Source organism: Oncorhynchus nerka, linkage group LG28 (genome assembly GCF_034236695.1).
Source record: "Oncorhynchus nerka isolate Pitt River linkage group LG28, Oner_Uvic_2.0, whole genome shotgun sequence".
NCBI lineage: Eukaryota > Metazoa > Chordata > Actinopteri > Salmoniformes > Salmonidae > Oncorhynchus > Oncorhynchus nerka.
In genome coordinates, this window is record NC_088423.1 from 44208813 (window position 1) to 44230693 (window position 21881).

The following is a 21881-nucleotide window of genomic DNA, read 5'->3' on the forward strand; positions in this document are numbered from 1 at the left end:
CCCATCTCTTACCGTGCTGTAGCTGCGGGAAAAGGTTACAACCTCCACAGCAGCTAATTCCCCATTGATCTGCCCTGGGGCGCCATAGCTGTTTACACAGACCTTTTATAGAGAGCAAAGCATATTAAAGGCAGAGAAAAGTCCGCACACTGCTGTTGACCACTCTGTTCTGCATGTTTGTGCACAACAGCAGAACTGAGGGCTAAGGCCCTACTGAGACTTCCCACACTTGGTTGGGATTTGAAAATCCCACTGCCAGGAGGGGAGATCTGAGAGCATTAAGATATTGGAAAATAATATTGCTCCTTTTTCAGAGTAGAGGCCATGTGATTTCTAATCAAGTCATTTTCTTATTTGTATACAGTGCATTAGGAAAGTATTCAGACCTTCACTTTTTTCACGTTATGTTACATTAGCCTTATTCTAAAATGTATAATTATTTGTTCCCCTCAATCTATACACACGATACTCCATAATGACTAAGGGAAAACAGGTTTGTAGAAATTTTAGCAAATAAAAAAAATACATACCTTATTTACATAAGTATTCAGACCCTTTGCGATGAGACTCGAAATTGAGTTCAGATGCATCCTGTTTCCATTGATCATCCTTGAGATGTTTCTACAACTTCATTGGAGTCCACCTGTGGTAAAATAAATTGATTGGACATGATTAGGAAAGGCACAGACCTGTCACACAGTTGTCAGGACAAAAACCAAGCCATGAGGTTGAAAAAATTGTTGGAGGAGCTCCGAGACAGGATTGTCGAAGCACAGAACACACCAAAACATTTCCGCAGCATTGAAAGTCCCCAAGAACAGTGCCCTCCAATCTTTTTTTGTGTATTTGTTTTGTACTTTTTTAGCACTTTTTTCAGGACCCTGTCTTTCAAAGATAATTTGGAAAAAATTCAAATAACTTCACAGATCTTCATTGTAGAGGTCGACCAATTAATCGGAATAGCCGATTAATTAGGGCCGATTTCAAGTTTTCATAACAATTGGAAATCGGTATTTTTGGGCGCCGATTTCCCATTGTTATTTAGTTATTACTACAATTTTTTTTATACCTTTTTATTTAACTAGGCAAATCAGTTAAGAACACATTCTTATTTTCAATGACTGTCAGGGTCAGGGTATATGCAACAGTTTGGGCTGCCTGGCTCATTGTGAATTAATTTGCCAGAATTTTATGTAATTATGACATACATTGAAGGTTGTGCAATGTAACAAGAATATTTAGACTTAGGGATGCCACCCGTTAGATAAAATACCGAACGGTTCCGTATTTCACTGAGATAAAAAAACGTTTTGTTTTCGAAATGATAGCTTCCGGATTCGATCATATTAATGACCAAAGGCTCGTATTTCTGTGTGTTATTGTTATAATTAAGTCTGATTTGATAGAGCAGTCTGACTGAGCAGCAGCAGGCCCGTAATCATTAATTCAAACAGCAATTTAGTGCGTTTTGCCAGCAGCTCTTCGCAAGCACAGCGCTGTTTGACTTCAAGCCTATCAGCCTAATGGCTGGTGTAAACAATGTGAAATGGCTAGCTAGTTAGCTGGGTGTGCGCTAATACTCTTTTAGATTTGGAGGAGTTATTCCCCTTGCGCTGCAAGGGCCGCGGCATTTGTGGAGCGATGGGTAACGATGCTTCGAGTGTGGCTGTTGTCGATGTGTTCCTGGTTCGAGCCCAGGTAGGGGCGAGGAGGGGGACGGAAGCTATACTGTTACACTGGCAATACTATGGTGCCTATAAGATCGTCCAATAGTCAAAGGTATATGAAATACAAATGGTATAGAGAGAAATAGTCCTATAAATACTATATTAACTAGAACCTAAAACCTCTTACCTTGGAATATTGAAATCTCATGTTAAAAGGAACCACCAGATGTTCTCATGTTCTGAGCAATGAACTTAAACTTTAGCTTTCTTAAATGGCACATATTACTTTGTTTTTGCATTATTTAAACCAAATTGAACATGTTTCATTATTTATTTGAGGCTAAATTGATTTTATTGATGTTTTATATTAAGTTAAAATAAGTGTTCATTCAGTATTGTTGTAATTGTCATTATTACAAATAAAGAAATCGTCTGATTAATCGGTATCGGCTTTTTTGGTCCTCCAATAATCAGTATCGGTATCGGCATGGAAAAATCATAATCGGTCGACCTCTACTTCATTGTGAAGGCTTTAAACACTGTTTCCCATGCTTGTTCAATGAACCATAAACAATTAAAGAACATGCACCTGTGGAGCGGTCGTTAAGACACTAACAGCTTACAGACTGTAGGCAATTAAGGTCAAAGAGAACTATGGACACTAAAGAGGCCTTTCTACTGACTCTGAAAAACACCAAAAGAAAGATGCCTGGGTCCCTGCTCATCTGCGTGAACTTGTCTTAGGCATGCTGCAAGGAGGCGTGAGGACTGCAGATGTGGCCAGGGCAATACATTTCAATGTCTGTACTGTGAGACGCCTAAGATGGCGCTACAGGGAGACAGGACGGACAGCTGATCGTCCTCGCAGAGGCAGGCCATGTGTAACAACACCTGCACAGGATCGGTACATCCGAACATCACACCTGCGGGACAGGTACAGGATGGCAACAACAACTGCTCGAGTTACACCAGGAACGCACAATCCCTCCATCAGTGCTCAGACTGTCCGCAAGAGGCTGAGAGAGGCTGGACTGAGGGCTTGTAGGCCTGTTGTAAGGCAGGTCCTCACCAGAAGGCACCGGCAACAATGTCGCCTACAAACCCACCGTCGCTGGACCAGACATTTACATTTAAGTCATTTAGCAGACGCTCTTATCCAGAGCGACTTACAAATTGGTGCGTTCACCTTAAGACATCCAGTGGAACAGCCACTTTACAATAGTGCATCTAAATCTTTTAAGGGGGGAGGGGGTGAGAAGGATTACTTTATCCTATCCTAGGTATTCCTGAAAGAGGTGGGGTTTCAGGTGTCTCCGGAAGGTGGTGATTGACTCCGCTGTCCTGGCGTCGTGAGGGAGTTTGTTCCACCATTGGGGGGCCAGAGCAGCGAACAGTTTTGACTGGGCTGCGCGGGAACTGTACTTCCTCAGTGGTAGGGAGGCGAGCAGGCCAGAGATGGATGAACGCAGTGCCCTTGTTTGGGTGTAGGGCCTGATCAGAGCCTGGAGGTACTGAGGTGCCGTTCCACTCACAGCTCCGTAGGCAAGCACCATGGTCTTGTAGCGGATGCGAGCTTCAACTGGAAGCCAGTGGAGAGAGCGGAGGAGCGGGGTGACGTGACAGAACTTGGGAAGGTTGAACACCAGACGGGCTGCGGCGTTCTGGATGAGTTGTAGGGGTTTAATGGCACAGGCAGGGAGCCCAGCCAACAGCGAGTTGCAGTAATCCAGACGGGAGATGACAAGTGCCTGGATTAGGACCTGCGCTGCTTCCTGTGTGAGGCAGGGTCGTACTCTGCGGATGTTGTAGAGCATGAACCTACAAGAACGGGCCACCGCCTTGATGTTAGTTGAGAACGACAGGGTGTTGTCCAGGATCACGCCAAGGTTCTTAGCGCTCTGGGAGGAGGACACAATGGAGTTGTCAACCGTGATGGCGAGATCATGGAACGGGCAGTCCTTCCCCGGGAGGAAGAGCAGCTCCGTCTTGCCGAGGTTCAGCTTGAGGTGGTGATCCGTCATCCACACTGATATGTCTGCCAGACATGCAGAGATGCGATTCGCCACCTGGTCATCAGAAGGGGGAAAGGAGAAGATTAATTGTGTGTCGTCTGCATAGCAATGATAGGAGAGACCATGTGAGGTTATGACAGAGCCAAGTGACTTGGTGTATAGCGAGAATAGGAGAGGGCCTAGAACAGAGCCCTGGGGGACGCCAGTGGTGAGAGCGCGTGGTGAGGAGACAGATTCTCGCCACGCCACCTGGTAGGAGCGACCTGTCAGGTAGGACGCAATCCAAGCGTGGGCCGCGCCGGAGATGCCCAACTCGGAGAGGGTGGAGAGGAGGATCTGATGGTTCACAGTATCGAAGGCAGCCGATAGGTCTAGAAGGATGAGAGCAGAGGAGAGAGAGTTAGACAGACTGGCAAAAAGTGCTTTTCGCTGACGAGTCGCGGTTTTGTCTCACCAGGGGTGATGGTCGGATTTGCGTGTATCATTGAAGGAATGAGCTTTACACCGAGGCCTGTACTCTGGAGCGGGATCGATTTAGAGGTGGAGGGTCTGTCATGGTCTGGGGCGGTGTGTCACAGCATCATCGGACTGAGCTTGTTGTCATTGCAGGCAGTCTCAACGCTGTGCGTTACAGGGAAGACATCCTCCTCTCTCATGTGGTACTCTTCCTGCAGGCTCATCCTGACATGACCCTCCAGCATGACAATGCCACCAGCCACACTGCTCGTTCTGTGTGTAATTTCCTGCAAGACAGGAATGTCAGTGTTCTGCCATGGACAGCGAAGAGCCCGTATCTCAATCCCATTGAGCACCTCTGGTACCAGTTGGATCGGAGGCCAGGGCCATTCCCCTCAGAAATGTCTGGGAACTTGCAGGTGCCTTGGTGGAAGAGTGGGTAGCATCTCACAGCAAGAACTGGCAAATCTGGTGCAGTCCTTGAGGAGGAGATGCACTGCAGTACTTAATGCAGCTGGTGGCCACACCAGATACTGACTGTTACTTTTGATCGACAACAGCCACCCTCGAAGCATCGTTACCCATAGCTCCACAAAAGCCCTTACCGAGCAAGTGGAACAACTACTTCAAGGTCTCAGAGCGAGTGACGTCACCGATTTGAAACACTATTAGCGTGCACCCCGCTAACTAGCTAGCAATTTCACATCGGTTACACCAGCCCAATCTCGGGAGTTGATAGGCTTGAGGTCATTAACAGCTCAATGCTTGAAGCACAGCGAAGAGCTGCTGGCAAATTCACCAAAGTGCTGTTTGAATGAATGATTACGAGCCTGCTGCTGCCTACCACTAGTCAGTCAGACTGCTCTATCAAATATCAAATCATATACTTAATTAGAACATAATAACACACAGAAATACGAGCCTTAGGTCATTAATATGGTCAAATCCGTTAACTATCATAAATATTAAAAAATATATATATTTCAGTGAAATACGGAACCGTTCCGTATTTTAGCTAACGGGTGGCATCCCTATGTCTAAATATTGCTGTTACATTGCACAACCTTTAATGTTATAATTATGTACAATTCTGGCAAATTAATTATGGTCTTTGTTAGGAAGAAATGGTCTTCACACATTTCGCAACGAGCCAGGTGGCCCAAACTGCTGCATATACCCTGACTGCTTCCCTAGTTAAAATAAATTCATGTTAGCAGGCAATATTTACTAAATATGCAGGTTTAAAAATATATACTTGTGTAATGATTTTAAAGAAAGGCATTGATGGTTATGGTTAGTTACACATTGGTGCAACGACAGTGCTTTTTTTTGCGAATGCCCTCGCGTAACAGGTAGTCGGCCTGCCACGGAGTCTCCTCGTGGAGTGCAATGTAATCGGCCACAATGGGTGTCCAAATATGGCGATTACCGATTTTTATGGAAACTTAAAATCGGGCCTAATTAATCGGCCATTCCGATTAATCGGTCGACCTCTAGTTCATACAAATATTTACACATGTTAAGTTTGCTGAAAATAAACGCAGTTGGCAGTTAGAGGATTTTTTTTTTGCTGAGTTTACAATTGGGGAATTTCACTAGACATGTGGACTGATGATTTTTGAAAAATAGGCACGGTGTTCTCTCCCTCTAAAAACATAAATAAACAATACTAAATAACAAACTGTCTTTATTTACAAATTTGTAAGAGTGTCTCACGCCATGTTCAAGAATGGCTTTTCCCCCTTTATTCAGATTACAATCTCTCACTTTCGGGTATTTGAAACAAAGTCATCTCCAAAATATAGTTATTTTTTAAACAAGCCATAGAAAGTTGGTTGCAATTTCAGTTAGAAAAAGGGGGAGGAAAGAAAATTACTTGTCTGTTGGCCCTGCATTAAAGACCCAAATTGGTTCAAATAAATTGTGATAATTAAAAAAAATATTCAAGTTTTATTTAAGGACTAAGAAATGGACAGCTGTGCCATATAGATTGCAAAATAGTTGGGAAGAGATTTTTGACATGGTTTATGAATTGACACTCAATTTTCCGTTCATTTTATCCTACTGCAGACCTTAAACCTATGGGTTTAACCTTCTGAATGAGTGATTATATTTTAGATAGAAGCTGCCTCTTAATTAGTTCTGAGCGCCGATCTGTTATTCAGCGATTTTATTATTAATAATAATGAATGACATAGCATGGGGACTGGTCTTGATGAATCAAGCAATTTTTTTATTTGGGCATGTTAGGATTATTTTGCAGTTGCAGTCACTTAGTAGCTTAGGCCTACAGTACTCTCGGCTGGTCCAGTTGTACAGCGCCATATTTTCCTAACTGAAACCTTTTAGCCATGATTTTAAAATGAATCAGCTGATGCATTGGTCTAGAGCCAGGTGGTATTGGCGGAGAGTCACCTGTGAGCTCTGGAACTTTTTTCTGATTCATTTACAAAATTGTAATTTTAAATGTCCGGCTACTCTAAGTGTGATTAACCCCCCCACCCCCCCCAACTTGCATTGTATTAAATGTTTATTTCAACTACATTTTAGTTGCACCCCCCCCCAGCTCCACGACCACAGGTATAACCTTGCTGAGATGATCAATGTATTTGTTGCATTGTTGTATCGTCAATTTCTCAAGCCAAAACGTCTTGATGGCCTTCACCAGTTCATCTTTGCTTGTAGGCTTATCGAGTCCACCAAATGCATTGTTTTCTAACCACATCTGGATTGCTCCATAACAAATTACTATGGGAATAAATATAATTGAATGACAGATATATTGGAATAAAGTAGGCTAATGAAGGCAAAGATTGTTGCTTTCTGGAACACCCAAAGACATCCAATTGTTAATGTAGGATTTGAAGCAATAGCCTACCTGCGTGTGGTCAACTATTTCAGCACCGTTTCGCTCTGCTCTGAGACAAGCAAGACTTCTTAATAAACATATACATTCTAAAACAGCTTTTTAAAATTGAATTGAATAATAAATTTGTCCTATTGTAAAGTGTAACCTAAAGGCCAAAATGGGCAAACTTGCAATGTATTTGATGCTTAAGTACTCTAAAACCAGGTTTTTCCCAACAAAAAATTGCATGAACCCATACAAATATAGAAATGTATTAATAACCCTGCATTGTAATTGTATAAAAGCCCCTTAGATATTAATTTAGAATCCTCTAAATTGAATTAGATCTACTATTGTACAAGGACATTTTATTGATCTGCCAGTATGTTCATTTCAAGATTCCGGTAAACTCTTTAATGTTTCCTTTTGTGTCCTACCAATTATTGTTGGAATATTCACCATGGCAACCAATGTATTTCTTAGTTAGGTTGGCTTGTTTGCAGAATTCACATGCTGCTATGCTTATTTTTGGATTATTCACTCATTAATGGCGTTGGATCAAAATAAGTACCAACATTCTTTCTGATAGTCTTTAATAAATGTTTTGACTGTTTTGACCAAGTTAATCTGCTCATGTTTTGTGTATTCAATTATTTGTGACATCGTGGCGTTTTAAAGCATATTGAAGATATAGAAGCAGCCTCTTAATGAGTTCAGAGAGCCGATCTGTTATCCAAGTTTAATAGCCCGGCTACTGTAGGTGTGAATCCCCCCAACTTGCAGTGTATTTGATGCTTAACCTCTAGCGACGAGCAATCCCGTATCCGGGAGCGTAATCATAGCCTCAAGCGCATTACCATAACGCAACTTTTCCTATTCATGACAATCGCAAATTAAATGAAATAAATATATTCAAACACAAGCTTAGCCTTTTGTCAACAACACTGTCATCTCAGATTTTCAAAATATGCGTTACAGCCAACGCTAGACAAGCATTTGTGTAAGTTTATCATGGCATAATGCTATGCTAGCTCTGCTGGCAGCAGGCAACATTTTCACAAAAATAAGAAAAGCAGCCAAATTAAATCATTTACCTTTGAAGAACTTCAGATGCTTTCACTCAGGAGACTCCCAGTTAGATAGCAAATGTTCCTTTTTTCCAAAAATAATATTTTTGTAGGCGAAAAACGTCCCTTTTGTTCATCCTGCTTGGCTGAGAAATCGACCGAAAAATACTTAAACTATAACGCCGAACTTTTTTCAAAATTAACTCCATAATATCGTCAAACACGGCAAACGTTGTTTAGGATCCATCATCAAGGTGTTTTTAACATATGTATTCGATAATATATCCGTCGAGGCAGTTGGTTTCTCATAAGAAACGATTGGAAAAATGGCTACCTCAGTATTTTACGCAAGGTTTTCTCCGGGAGACACCATGCGACACACTCGCCCTATATGGTCTCTTACAGCCATTCTCCAATGGAAATACCTAAAAAGACGTCACAATGCTGTAGACACCTTGGGGAAAACGTAAGCTGACTCCTAGCTCCTTCACAGCCATATAAGGAGTCATTGGCATGAGGCGGTTTCAAAAAACATCAGTTCTGTGGCACTCACAGACTATATCTTTGCAGTTTTGGAAACGTCAGTGTTTTCTTTCCAAAGCTGTCAATTATATGCATAGTCGCATCTTTTCGTGACAAAATATCTTGTTTAAAACGAGAACGTTTTTCATCCAAAAATTAAAAGAGCGCCCCCTATATCCAACTAGTTAAGTACTTTTAAGTTTTACACAGTATCTGTTCATCAACGTCTTTATACTTTCGTTAATAAAATAACGCTAGACATTGAAAATGCAGATGTTTATTTCAACTACTGTACATCTCAGCTACGTTGTAGTTGCACTTTCCCCCCCAGCTCCATGATCATGGATAAAACCTTGCTGAGATGATCAATATATTTGTTGCATTGTTGCATGGTCAGTTTCTCAAGCCAAAACATCTTGATGGCCTTCACCAGTTCATTTTTGCTTGTAGGCTTAGCAGAGTTACAAATTCATTTTTCAGAATAAAGTAGGCTAAGGAAGGCAACAAATTGTTGCCTACTGGAACACCCAAAGTCATCCAATTGTTATAATAGGATTTGAAGCAATAGCCTACCCTCGTGTGGTCAACTATTTCAGCACCATTTCGCTCTGCTCTGAGATGAGCATGGGGACTGGTCTTGACAAATCAATGAGATTTTTCTCTCCGTTTTGGTGCTGTTTAGCCTATAATTAGAGTGTGGAAATGTTAGGATTATTTTGCTCTTAGTGGCCTACTCCTGACCGGTCACGTTGTACAGCGAAACCCTGAATTTTTTTGGAATAGAATCACTATAATATTAATCAAATTAATTAAGCTACATTTCTTAAAATCAATCCCATATACTGTGTTCTTACAAAAAAAGGTTTTAAATTCTCGAGTACAGCCTATTAAAAACTGTCAACTGCTTTTCAAAGATGCCCTCTGGTGGTCAAACTAGCATTAATGGCAACTATAGCTGACACTTAAATAACGTGCCATAGAATTTTGCGGCAGCCCACAAGGTGTGCTGCAGTATGACACAACTTTTAAAGGAAGAACCACTGTGTATATAGTTTTTTAAATGATCACTTAAATTGATCCACCAAAACACAAACCTATCAATACATTTAAAGCTGTTTGTATTCAGTGTTGCTGTGTTGACTGACCTCTCCTCTCTGTCTCCGCAGAGCTGTCAGATGTGGAGCCCAACATATTCCTGCGGCCCTTCCTGGAGGTGGTACGATCTGAAGACACCACCGGACCAATCACAGGCCTGGCCCTCACCTCTGTCAACAAGTTCCTTTCCTACGGCCTCATAGGTGAGCAACACAGCTGTCCTCATACACACACAGACAGACCGGTCAGGGCTGTTGTCTAAGCATTTATGTTATATACAGAGAACACTGTAAGGTGGTCTGTCAGTTATTTAGCCTTGATATTGTAAGTAATGTAGCATTGACAGAGATTTCTGTGTGGGACCACTACGTTGTTGTTAAAGACAGCTTTCCATTTGGAGGGGTGACTTGTTTATATTGTCAATCTGTGAGAACACAGTCATCATGGACTCCCTCTGGCTCCAGGCATGCCAAGAATGCCGAGTTCTGATTTATCGATGCTTAAATGGACGTTGTTTACTACAGAAATGGCACAGCCCGTCCTTGCTAGCATCATCATGGAAATATGGCAGGCGTCTGCCAGTTGTCAAAAGTGTGAAGAAAGCATGTATCTCCAGATGTTATTCTAAATGGCAGGGGTTGAATAAATGTTACATCTCCGACCGTCAAAACAGCTGCGACGCCTCGCTGAAATAAAATAAGCTCCATTGTAACATTGAATAACACCATTTATCACATCCCTGTCCTGAACATGTTTTTATTGGGCTGTAATTTTATCATTCAGCTGTTATATTGGCCAAATATTCAGTGAATACAACATATGTTGGAAGGGTAGGCTATTTGTAATTTGATTTCAGCTCTACGACCATCGCTTTTGGCATGTGTCCTGAGGTGTACCGTAGTTGTCTTTTTCGAGTCTGATCCCACAAGCCCTTGGAATACCTGGCAAACTGAGTCTAGATGCACGTCCTCACACACACACACACACACACACACACACACACACACACACACACACACACACACACACACACACACACACCACTCTCTCACAAACCACAAGCACACACCATCACAGATCAGCCTCTCACAAATCACTCCCAGAGCCCCTGTCTGTCACTCCAAACCCAACGCCTGCTTCCTAATCCTATAACCCCCCCCCCCCCCCCCCACACACACACACACACCTCATCAGTGGAGTTAAAATGGGTGGGAAACCATGGCAACATGACCCTGCAGCCCTCAAGACAATGGCCCTCCAGTGCAGAATGAAGAGAAGGATATGACACGCTCAGATATTACCCTCCGTTTGAATTCAACCCGTGTTCCTCAAATGCTGTGAGGTCTTTCCCAGCTTGTTAACACACTGAAGTCAGCGGCATCATTTTCCCCTACACCATCTGTCTGCTCACACAGCAAGCGGCTCGTCGGATCACAGTCGTTAGACGTATTGAGGAACTGAGGAAGCACTGGTTGTATTGGACTCTGATCGTACATAAATACATGCATTTTTCAACAGCATATTACTGGACAATAAATGTAGTGTAGTTAAATACTTAAACTTTCTAATAAAATGCTAAATAATGATTGAGAGTTTCAACGGAGATTCTGCATCTATGAAGTATTATGATTTCAATTGTAAAATAAATTCTAGAGCTTTGGTTTTAGAACTGATTCATTCTAGACCTTCCCGAAAAGTACTGAAATTGATTTCTAAATGTAATCTGTTTCGACATTAACATCGTTATTCACTAGATTCACGTATTCACTTGAATAACTTATTCACTTCACTACTAGAATATGTACTACTATAGAGTTGGCCCTGATGTCTTGTTGATTAGCCGGTAAGTAGTGCCAAATTTACAGGGCTTAGTTACCATTTAAATCCAAATAGTTCCTAAGTACTGCCTTAGTAGTATTCTGGTACTTATGACATGGTCATTTAGAGGAAATGCCAGTACCTAGTTATTTAGAATTGATTGCAGAGTCAGAGAGAAGCCTCTTATCTTAATAACCAGGTGAACTAGAGACGGTCTGTCTCATGTTCATAGAGTCATGTGAGATTGAATGAACCATCTTACAGTGTCAAAGGGCTTTTATACTAATCAGCCTGCTCCAGCAGTTCTGATTAGGCCCTTCTCCAGTGAAAAGTCAACTTTAGTATCCCTCTGTTCAGACATTTATGAGAGCTGGCTGTCTGTATTAGCTAACGATATGACATGTAGCCTACATTAGTACTGCACACGTAGTAGACCTACTCAATCTATGAAACCTTTGGAAAATGCAGTAATTGTTTTCAAAACCCAAGCCAAAGGAAATGTCTCAAATAAAGTCATTTTTGCTCAATTGTCCACATGCCACACCGTTGTACAAGTGGAGTAAGAGGTTTAAAATGACTTCTGTTGGTGGTGAAAGACTGATACTAAGAGACAGGCAAAGGGCCTGATCCTGTTGAACACTGCCATCTGCTGGTTGCAGTGTCAAAAATGTTCAGATTTAATGGTCATTCACTCGTTTTTGATAATTACTATTATTAATTATTATTTGTCCATTGTTAATAACTTCTCAAATGTTTCCCATTAGATGTATGGTAAGCCTAATGCTAATTAGAATCTCACAATAGATTTCTCAACGTCAGCTTACATTGATTAGGGATCGATTCACTTTGGCATAGTTTTTCCTCACTATAAAGTTGTCTGTTATGGAAAAGATGAACAGTTTTCACAACTGAAAAGGTCCAATTGCCAAAAGATAAAAGTCTTAACTGACTTGCCTGGTTAAATAAAGGTAAAATAAAAAATAAAAAAAATAAATAAAAAAATTGTTGTATAGACGTAGTGGAGGTTTTTCTTTGGCTTTTCTTTGTCTCCCGTGTCTGATGTGGTGGAGAGGGCTCTGCAAGTTTGCACACATTCTTAATATCCCTTCCCAAGGCTCCTCTCAGGAGAACCACAGCATGTAACTTAGCCCTGTTGCTTTTACCCTGCGTGTCACTCCGAACATGTTCCCCTTCGTGTCGTCCCTTTGTCCCCCCGTCACCCTTCCTCTGTTTGCAATGGGCCCTGCCTTACCCCCTCTGTCGCCCTGGGGGGTCCGGAAAAGACCAAGGGAAATCACACACAAACTCCCACTCGCGCACACATTTCATTGAGTGAGGGCTAATTCCCCTCAATCTGTGGCCTGAGGTCTGCTGGCACGGAGGGAGTGCTGGCCTAAGCCCCTCCACTGATGGACATCCTGATCCCCTCCTCTCCAACATCCCTCAGAGCCTAGAGGCACTTCCACTCAGCCTGCTGAAAGCAGCCATGGCCACACCAGCCTCATAAGGCTCATAGAACAGCGCAACTGAGCATTTGCCTTCATTACCCGCTCAAAAGAGAGGCGCAAAATATCACACTAGTTTTCTAATGAGTTGTTACATCATATAGGCATTTTATATATATATATATATAACATTTTTAAACATGAAGGCCAGTTAAGTCAACTTTTAATGCAGCGACGCTATTATTGCAACATTTGAAGATCGGGTATTTTTACAATAATGTTACCTGGGCCTGTCTGCTAATGGGTTGTAGTGCTATTCAATCACAATTATTTTATAAAGCCCTTTTTACTTCAGCAGTTGTCTCAGAAGGGGAACAGGTGAACAAACTTGACTTCACTTACACGAAGGAAAAGTACACACCCTTTTGTTTGGTTTGAGGAGATGTATTGGTCGTTGTACAGTATGTGCCTCTGGGGTTTTTGTGTGTGGCATTCTGAAACCCATTCTCCGCTCTCTCTTACTCGGCAGTCTGAATGTTCTTTTTTTAACGTCATACTACACAACAGCTGTTCCAGCCACACATGCCCAGCCAACTGTGTTATTTTAACAATGGTCCTCCCCTTAGGCTAGACTTTGCCATGGGGGATTAGTATTTTATATCACTTCTGACATTATGCTGGATAGCCCGTGGCTCCAGTTTCTGTGGTGGGATGAGCCGTTTTCAGCACAACTTCCACGGTTGTTGTGACCCTCGCCTCATTGAGGGACTTTGGCAGTACACCGTTTCACTCGGCTAACCACGTTGTGCCGTTTCTCGGCATTCACTCAAGTTTTTTAAAAACTTCACCCCACTTCATTTTTGCTAATGACAACAATTATCGATTGTCAGTGGGAAGGATGGCACCAGCCTAAACCTTTCCCCCCTCCCCTGCCTAAACCCTTCCTATTTATCTGTCAATAGATAGAATGTTGTGTGGCATCAGACCTCTACCTGGAAAGGCTTTCGCTTGTTATCCCTCTCCTCCCCCTAGTATGCTCTCTGTTTATTAGGCCAAGTTAATGAAATGCTCCTTTAAGAGCGATGGGAAAGAAAAACATGCTGGCTCCAGGCCGCTGCCTGGCCTTGTTGGGTTTCAAAACACTAGCTCCTGTTGCCTAGACAGCCAATTGGCCAGCACGACCCACAAAAGGCCACATTTGGTGATCAGATCTCCAGGCTTGGAAGGACCTTCTGGATGGACCATGCTAGATTGTGTGTGTGACCATCAGATGTAAGACTTATTGGCTCGACAGTCTAATCATCCAATCATGCAGTGCTATCACTTGTCAGAAAACCTGTCCTCTGCATTATCTGTTTGACAGCAGCTGTCTGTGCATTAAACATGCATTCATGTAATGATGCACTCCTAGATAGTTTTGTTTCCCCTCTTGCGTTAGCATGGGGTCGTTCCATGTAATTTCAACAAGCCATGACACCCCCCATCTCAGATTGTTCTGAAATCATTTCTGTGGCTAGAAACAGGTCAAATTAGCATTCCGCAAACATTCTTTTGAAATATATAACTTGATCTCTGAGAAATTAAGCTAATTGATTGCACGCAAATTGGCTATTTTAATTTATAGAATATTCAATAAATATTGTACCTAACATGTACTTAACATCCGATTTGGACCAAAACTTTTTCAAACATTGAGAACATGAGGAATTGTCAAAAGCCAACCACGGCTTTTGAAGTTGTTAGACATGAAGTGTGAAAATGCCAATATAGGTACCATTGATTTGCATTGAATTTGTGACACATGCTAAAAAGTTAGCATTTGAAACAATGGACAACAAAACCAACACATGGAGTGTTGTCTGTCATACCTTGTCAAAATCCTCTTCCTTGTGCTTTTTGAGGTGGAGCTACACTTTTTTATTTTTTATTTAACTAGGCAAGTCAGTTAAGAACAAATTCTTATTTTCAATGACGGCCTAGGAACAGTGGGTTAACTGCCTGTTCAGGGGCAGAACGACAGATTTGTACCTTGTCAGCTCGGGGATTTGAACTTGCAACCTTTCGGTTACTAGTCCAACACTCTAACCACTAGGCTACGCTGCCGCCCCACTAGGTCTTGTACTTGGAATTTTTCCTATTTTAATGATTCAATAGCTCAGATGACAAAAATGTGTCGTCATTGATCATATCGGACAGAATAGTGGTTTAGTTGGTCTGGAAAACAATGTCTGCCACACAGGTATGTTCGTTTCGAGGTTGAAGGCCATCATAAGGGTTTCCTTAACATCAAACGTTTCACAGATTGGCTTGTTGCACAGTATTGACATCTGGTAAGAAGATGGCAATATCAATGTGCATTCCTCTCAATAATAACCTCCTCAACCTGCCTGCTTTGAACTGGCCTCCATGCAGGGGATACTGCAACACTTGCTAGCGGCTAACAATTATTTAACTTCCTCTGTTCTATCTTGTTTTGAATGAAAATGCTATCCATATTTGAACATTGTCGTGTGCCTCACAACTTCCAAATGGAGTTGTCACTTAAATTCAGCTGAGTGAAACTTGGCAGACTTGAGGCTTGAATGAGCAGTGTTATGTTTAAAAAAAATGTCCGTTGATTTCTAAGGAGATGATCACATTGGCCATCTTGTTATCTGCCCTGTGCAGATGCTAACCATGAGGCGGCGACGGAGGCCATCGAGAACATGGCGGATGCCGTCACACACGCCAGATTCGTAGGGACGGACCCCGCCAGCGATGAAGTAGTGCTCATGAAAATCCTACAGGTAAACGTGCACCAGACAATCATCAATCAAACAAGCTCAAGGCCTCCATCTCAAATGTCACCCTTTTCCCAGTTTACAGTAGTGCACATATTAGACGCTGCACTATATGGGGAATGGGTTGTCATTTGCAACTTTCTACAAGTGTATTACATGCATGAATACCCTGGCTGGATTCCCTTTTGAGGTTAAACATTTACTGTATGATGGCATACCTCGTAAACAGAGGAGGCTGGTGGGAGGAGCTGTAGGAGGATGGGCTCGTTGTAATGGCTGGAATAGAATAAATTAACGGTGTCAAATGGGGTTTCCATGTGTTTGATTCCGAACATTCCATTCCAGCCATTACAATGAGCCCGTCCTCCTCTGCTCGTAAAAGCCCATGAGGTGGCAACCCTGAATGTTACGCATGCACACACTCGCATGTATACACACTGTCTCTGCCTTGACAGGTCCTGAGGACTTTGCTGCTCACGCCCGTAGGAGCCCACCTGACCAACGAGTCTGTGTGTGAGATCATGCAGTCGTGTTTCCGCATCTGCTTCGAGATGCGCCTCAGCGGTGAGTTCTCCATCTCAGTAATTCTCCCAGTGATTGAGGCACCTGGAAGGAACTGCAGCTAGTCCACATGCTTTGCTAGAAAAGCACACAGCTGTATTTTATGAAGCTTTTCCAGGGGAAAAATTCTGGAACTCATGGATATGAACCTGATTCTCACGTTTAGCTTCCATGGCCTCCGGAATCTTCATCACTCCAGCCTAACATTTTGATGAGCTCTACCACTCAACTACAACTCTCACCCCCTCCAGACCTTCAGGCGTTAGTAGTTCACTAACCCCCCCCCCCCCCTTACCCCCCAACCCTCCCTCAGTCCCTGAGCTGTGCTTTAATAAAATGCCCTCCTTATTCAGGCCAAACATAGACATACAAGAGGTCCCAGCCTGGCTTCTTTCCTCTTGTCCTCTGGGCTCTAATGGCACCTCCTCTGTTTGTTTTGCCCTCTCCACAGAGCTCCTGAGGAAATCAGCCGAACACACACTGGTGGACATGGTGCAGCTGCTGTTTTCCAGGTAACAGGAAGGGTGGGGAGATATATGTGTGTGTGAGACAAGCCCAAGCCTCCACACCGTACACTGGGACTGGAAAACTTCAGGAAATTAACTTCCAGTTTGTCTATAGAGAACCCTTTCAATTAGGATATTGGATTAGAGCGCCTACCATGAAAACCACTGGGAGGGAAAGTTGTAGGGTTAGGGCTTACCTCACTGTGCTGTGTGTAAATTACAAGTCTGTTTAATTTTACAAGTTCCTTCATAATCAATGTCTGACTTTTTAGTATGAAGGTAATTTGGTGAACTTAAACTCCAACTGAAAATCCCAGTCCTCGTCATCAGACGTGTGAGCCATTGGCTCTGTAAACGACCATGTTAAAGCGCCAATTATAATCATTCAAGCTTTTTTATGCAAAAGTCAGTTTACCATCTACTAATAATGGTATAATCTCTGTCAAGCCTCAATTGGAATTATCATTAAATACAATGCCTTCAGAACGTTTTCATACCCCTTGACTTTTTGAGATTGAGATTTTGTCACTGGCCTACACACAATACCCCACAATGTTAGTGGAATAATGTTTGTTTTCTTTACATTTTTATAAATTCATAAAAAATGAAAAGCTGAATTGTCTTGAGTCTATGTATTTAAACCCTTTTTTATTGCAAGCCTAAATACACTACATGACCAAAAGTATGTGGACACCTGCTCGTCGAACATCTCATTCCAAAATTATGGGCATTAAAATGGAGTTGGTCCCTCTTTTGCTGCTATAACCGCCTCCACTCTTCTGGGAAGGCTTTCCACTAGACGTTGGAACATTAGTGCAGGGACTTCACATTCAGCCACTAGCCTTAGTGAGGTCGGGCACTGATGTTGGGCGATTAGGTGTGGCTCACAGTCGCCGTTCCAATTCACCCCAAAGGTGTTTGATGGGGTTGAGGTCAGGGCTCTGTGCAGGCTAGTAAAGTTCTTCCAGACCGATCTCGACAAACCATTTTGGATTTTTACGCACTTCAGCACATGGCGGTCATATTCTGTGAGCTTGTGTGAGCTACCACTTCACAGCTGAGCTGTTGTTACTTCTAGAAGTTTCCACTTCAAAATAACAGCACTTAAAGTTGACCGGAGCAGCTCTAGCAGGGCAGAAATTTGATGAACTGATTTGTTGGAAAGGTGGCATCCTATTATGGTGCCATGTTGAAAGTCACGAAGCTCTTCAGTAAGGCCATTCTACTGTCAATGTTTGTCTTTGGAGATTGCATGTTTGTGTGCTCAATTTTATACACCCGTCAGCAACGGGGGTTGCTGAAATGGACGAATCCACTAATTTGAAGGGCTGTCCACATACTTTTGTATATATTGCATTCGGAAAGTATTCAGCCTCCTTGACTTTTTCCACAGCCTTATTCGAAAGTGGATTAAATAAACATTTTTCCTCATCAATCTACAAACAATACCCGATAATGATAAAGCAAAACAGGTTTTTAGAAATGTTTGCACATTTATAAAAAATATTAAAAACACCTTATTTACATAAGTATTCAGACCCTTTGCTATGAGACTTGAAATTGAGCTCAGGTGATTCCTGTTTCCATTGATCATCCATGAGATTGAAGGAATTGTCTGTAGAGCTCTGAGATGACAGGATTGGGTCAAATCACAGATTTGGGGAAGGGTACCAAAAAATGTCTGCAGCATTGAAGGTCCCCAAGAACACAGTGGCCTCCATTCTTAAATGGAAGAAGTTTGGAACCACCAAGACTCTTCTTAGAGCTTCCTGGTCACTCTGGCAGAGTTCCTCTGTGGAGATAGGAGAACCTTCCAGAAGGACAACCATCTCAGCAGCACTCCACCAATCAGGCCTTTATGGTAGTGGTCAGTCTTCAGTAAAAGGCAAATAACAGCTCGCTTGGAGTTTGCCAAAAGGACTCTGACCATGAGAAACAAGATTCTCTGGTCTGATGAAACCAAGATTGAACTCTTTGGCCTGAATGTCAAGCGGCACGTCTGGAGGAAACATAGCACCATCCCTGTGGTGAAGCATGGTGGTGGCAGGATCATGCTATGGGGATCATGCTATGTTTTTCAGTGGCAGTGACTGGGAGACTAGTCAGGATTGAGGGAAAGATGAAGGGAGCAAAGTACAGAGAGATCCTTGATGAAAACCTGCTCCAGAGCACACAAGACCTCAGACTGATTCTGGAAGGTGAACCTTCGCCCAACGAATCTAAGTACACAGCCAAGACGATGCAGGAGTGGTTTCGGGACAAGTCTCTGAATGTCCTTGAGTGACCCAGCCAGAGCCCGGATCTAACATCTCTGGAGAGACCTGAAAATAGCTGTTTCAGCAACGCTCCTCATCCAACCTGACAGAGCTTGAGAGGATCTGCAGAGAAAAATGGACAAAACTCCCCAAATATAGGTGTGCCAAGCTTGTAGCGTCATACCCAAGAAGCCTCAAGGCTGTTATCGCTGCCGAAGGTGCTTTAACAAAGTACTAAGTAAAGGGTCTGAATACTTATTTAATTTTAAAAAGATTTTAAAAACGTATTTTGAATTCTCATGTTGTATTGTGTGTAGATTAATTAGGGGGGGGGGGGGGCATTTTAGAGTAAGGCTGTAACGTAACAAAATGTGGAAAAAGTCAAGTGGTCGGGAATACTTTCCGAATGCACTGTATAGTGTAAGTTCAGGAGTAAACTTAACAAGTCACATAAGTTACATGGACACTCACTGTATGCTATAATAGTATTAAACATATATATTTTTTTAAATAACTACCTCGTCTCTGTAACCAACGCAAACAATTTTCTGTAAGGTCCCCCAGTTGAACAGTGAATTTCAAACACGGATTCAACCAGAAAGACCAGGGAGGTTTTCCAATGCCTCGCGAAGAAGGGAACCTATTTGTAGATTAAGAAAAAAAGCAGACATTGAATATCCCTTTGAGCGTGGTGAAGTTATTATATTTTGGATGGTGTGTCAATACTCCCAGTCACTACAAAGATACAGGCGTCCTTCCTAACGCAGTTGCCGGAGAGGAAGGAAACCGCTCAGGGATTTCACCATGAGGCCAATGGTGACTTTAAAACAGTTACAGTGTTTAATGGCTGTGATAAGAGAAAACTGGTTGGATCAACAGCATTGTAGTTACTCCACAATACTAACCTAATTGACAGAGTGAAAAGGAAGCCTGTACAGAATAAAAAATATTCCAAAACATGCGTCCTGTTTTTGTAACAAGGCACTAAAGTAATTCTGCAAAAAATGTGACAAAGAAATTCACTTTTTGTCCTGGAATACAATGTATTATGTTCGGTGCAAATCCAATACAACATATTACTGAGTACCACTCTCCATATTTTAAACTATGGCTGCATTATGTTATGGGATGCTTGTAATCGTTGACTGGGGAGTTTTTCAGAATAATAAAATGGAATGGAGCTAAGCATAGGCAAAATCCTAGAGGACAACCGGGTTGTCTGCTTTCCACCAGACACTGGAAGGTGAATACACCTTTTAGCAGGACAATAACCTAAAATGCAAGCCCAAATCTACATTGGAGTTGCTTACCAAGAAGACAGTGAATGTTCCTGAGTGGCCTAGTTACAGTTTTGACTTAAATCTGTTTGAAAATCTTTGGCAAGACCTGAAAATGGTTGTTTAGTAAAGATCAACAGCCAGTTTGACTTGAAGATTTTTGAAAATAATAATGGGCAAATGTTGCACAATCCAGTTGTGGAAAGCTCTTAGAGACTTACCCAGAAAGACTCACAGCAGTAATCACTGCGAAAGGTGATTCTGACATGTATTGACTCAAGGGGTTCTAATCAAGATATATTAGTGTTTTATTTTTCAGTATTTTTTAATTTTTTACAAATGTCATTTTTCTTCCACTTTGACATGGCAGAGTATTTTGTGTAGATCGTTAACAGAAAATGACAATTAAATCAATTTTAATCCTACTTTGTAACACAACAAAATGTGTGAATACTTTCTGAAGGCATTGTACATTAACGTATTCAGCGACACTTAGCGTCTTAATTTCCCTCTGCATTCAGAGGTCAACAGGGCGCCGGTCCACTAATGCAATAACATGATTCTCTACCGACTTCAGCATAGTGGGGAAGCATGCCACATCGCTTCCCCCACCCCCTGTCCCAGAGGCCCGTACATTAGACTTCCAGTCACATCGTCTCACAGACGAGTGGATGAGCCTGCAGTGCGCCAGACTGTATGATCTGCATATAGATGAAGAAGAGCATCTCCCCCATAAACACACACAGAATTAGCATGGCCAGTAATCCAGCCAGAAATGATCATAAAACCAGCCGGAATAGAGTCGTCTCATTCTCTAAATGTATTACCCCCCTCCCCTCGCCACCTCAAGAATAAACAGAGCTCAAAACAAAGTCACGGTGTAATTCTCTCTTGGAGGCGCATGGATCTCAGATGAGGCTATTTGATGCAGGATTTGTTAAGAAACGTGGTGTCTTTCACAGTAGAGCCCGTTGATATCGCTAAGTCACCATCAGGACATTCTTTGTGTATTTGTGTCGTCGTTGGGAGTTGTGTGTCATGCACTGCAGCAGCTTGTTATCATATCTCTTACAACACTGTTTACTAGTTGTCGGATATGCAAATAGAAATGAATGACAGCCATCGTAGCGGCAGGTAGCCTAGTGGTTAGGACTAGTAACCAAACGTTTGCAACATCGAGTTCCCGAGCAGACAAGGTAAAAATTCAGTCGTTCTGCCCCTGAACAAGTCAGTTAACCCACTGTTCCTAGGCCGTCATTGAAAATTAACTGACTTGCCTCGTTAAATAAAGGTCAAATAAAAGGTGCGTCCCAAGGTGAAGAAATGAAAGCCTGTTATTACAACTTTCCTTCCCACAACAATGTGCGAGTACGTTAAGGATGGCTATTACGTAGACTCACTCACTCACCCAGCCCCCCCCCCCCCCCCTCTTGTCAGCAGCTCATCCATAATAAAGACGTAAGAGCCTTGGGCAGCCTGGACATAATGAGCAGTGGATCTCATTGAGTGCTCAGGAGGAGGCTTAGATTGCCTACTGAAAGTATTATGAATGTTAATCTGTTGGACTCACAG

At 42.4% G+C, this 21881-nt stretch overlaps 1 protein-coding gene across 5 annotated transcripts in view; it reads left to right on the forward strand.

Moving 5' to 3' along the window:
• LOC115113263 (Golgi-specific brefeldin A-resistance guanine nucleotide exchange factor 1-like) overlaps positions 1-21881 on the forward strand; it is a 128518-nt gene that overhangs the window by 65904 nt on the left and 40733 nt on the right. For all 5 annotated transcript variants that reach the window (XM_029640734.2, XM_029640736.2, XM_029640735.2 and 2 more), the window contains exons 4-7: positions 9739-9870; positions 15598-15716; positions 16166-16274; positions 16723-16783. In XM_029640734.2, coding sequence (XP_029496594.2) covers positions 9739-9870; positions 15598-15716; positions 16166-16274; positions 16723-16783 — 421 coding nt within the window. The remainder of the gene's footprint in view (positions 1-9738; positions 9871-15597; positions 15717-16165; positions 16275-16722; positions 16784-21881) is intronic.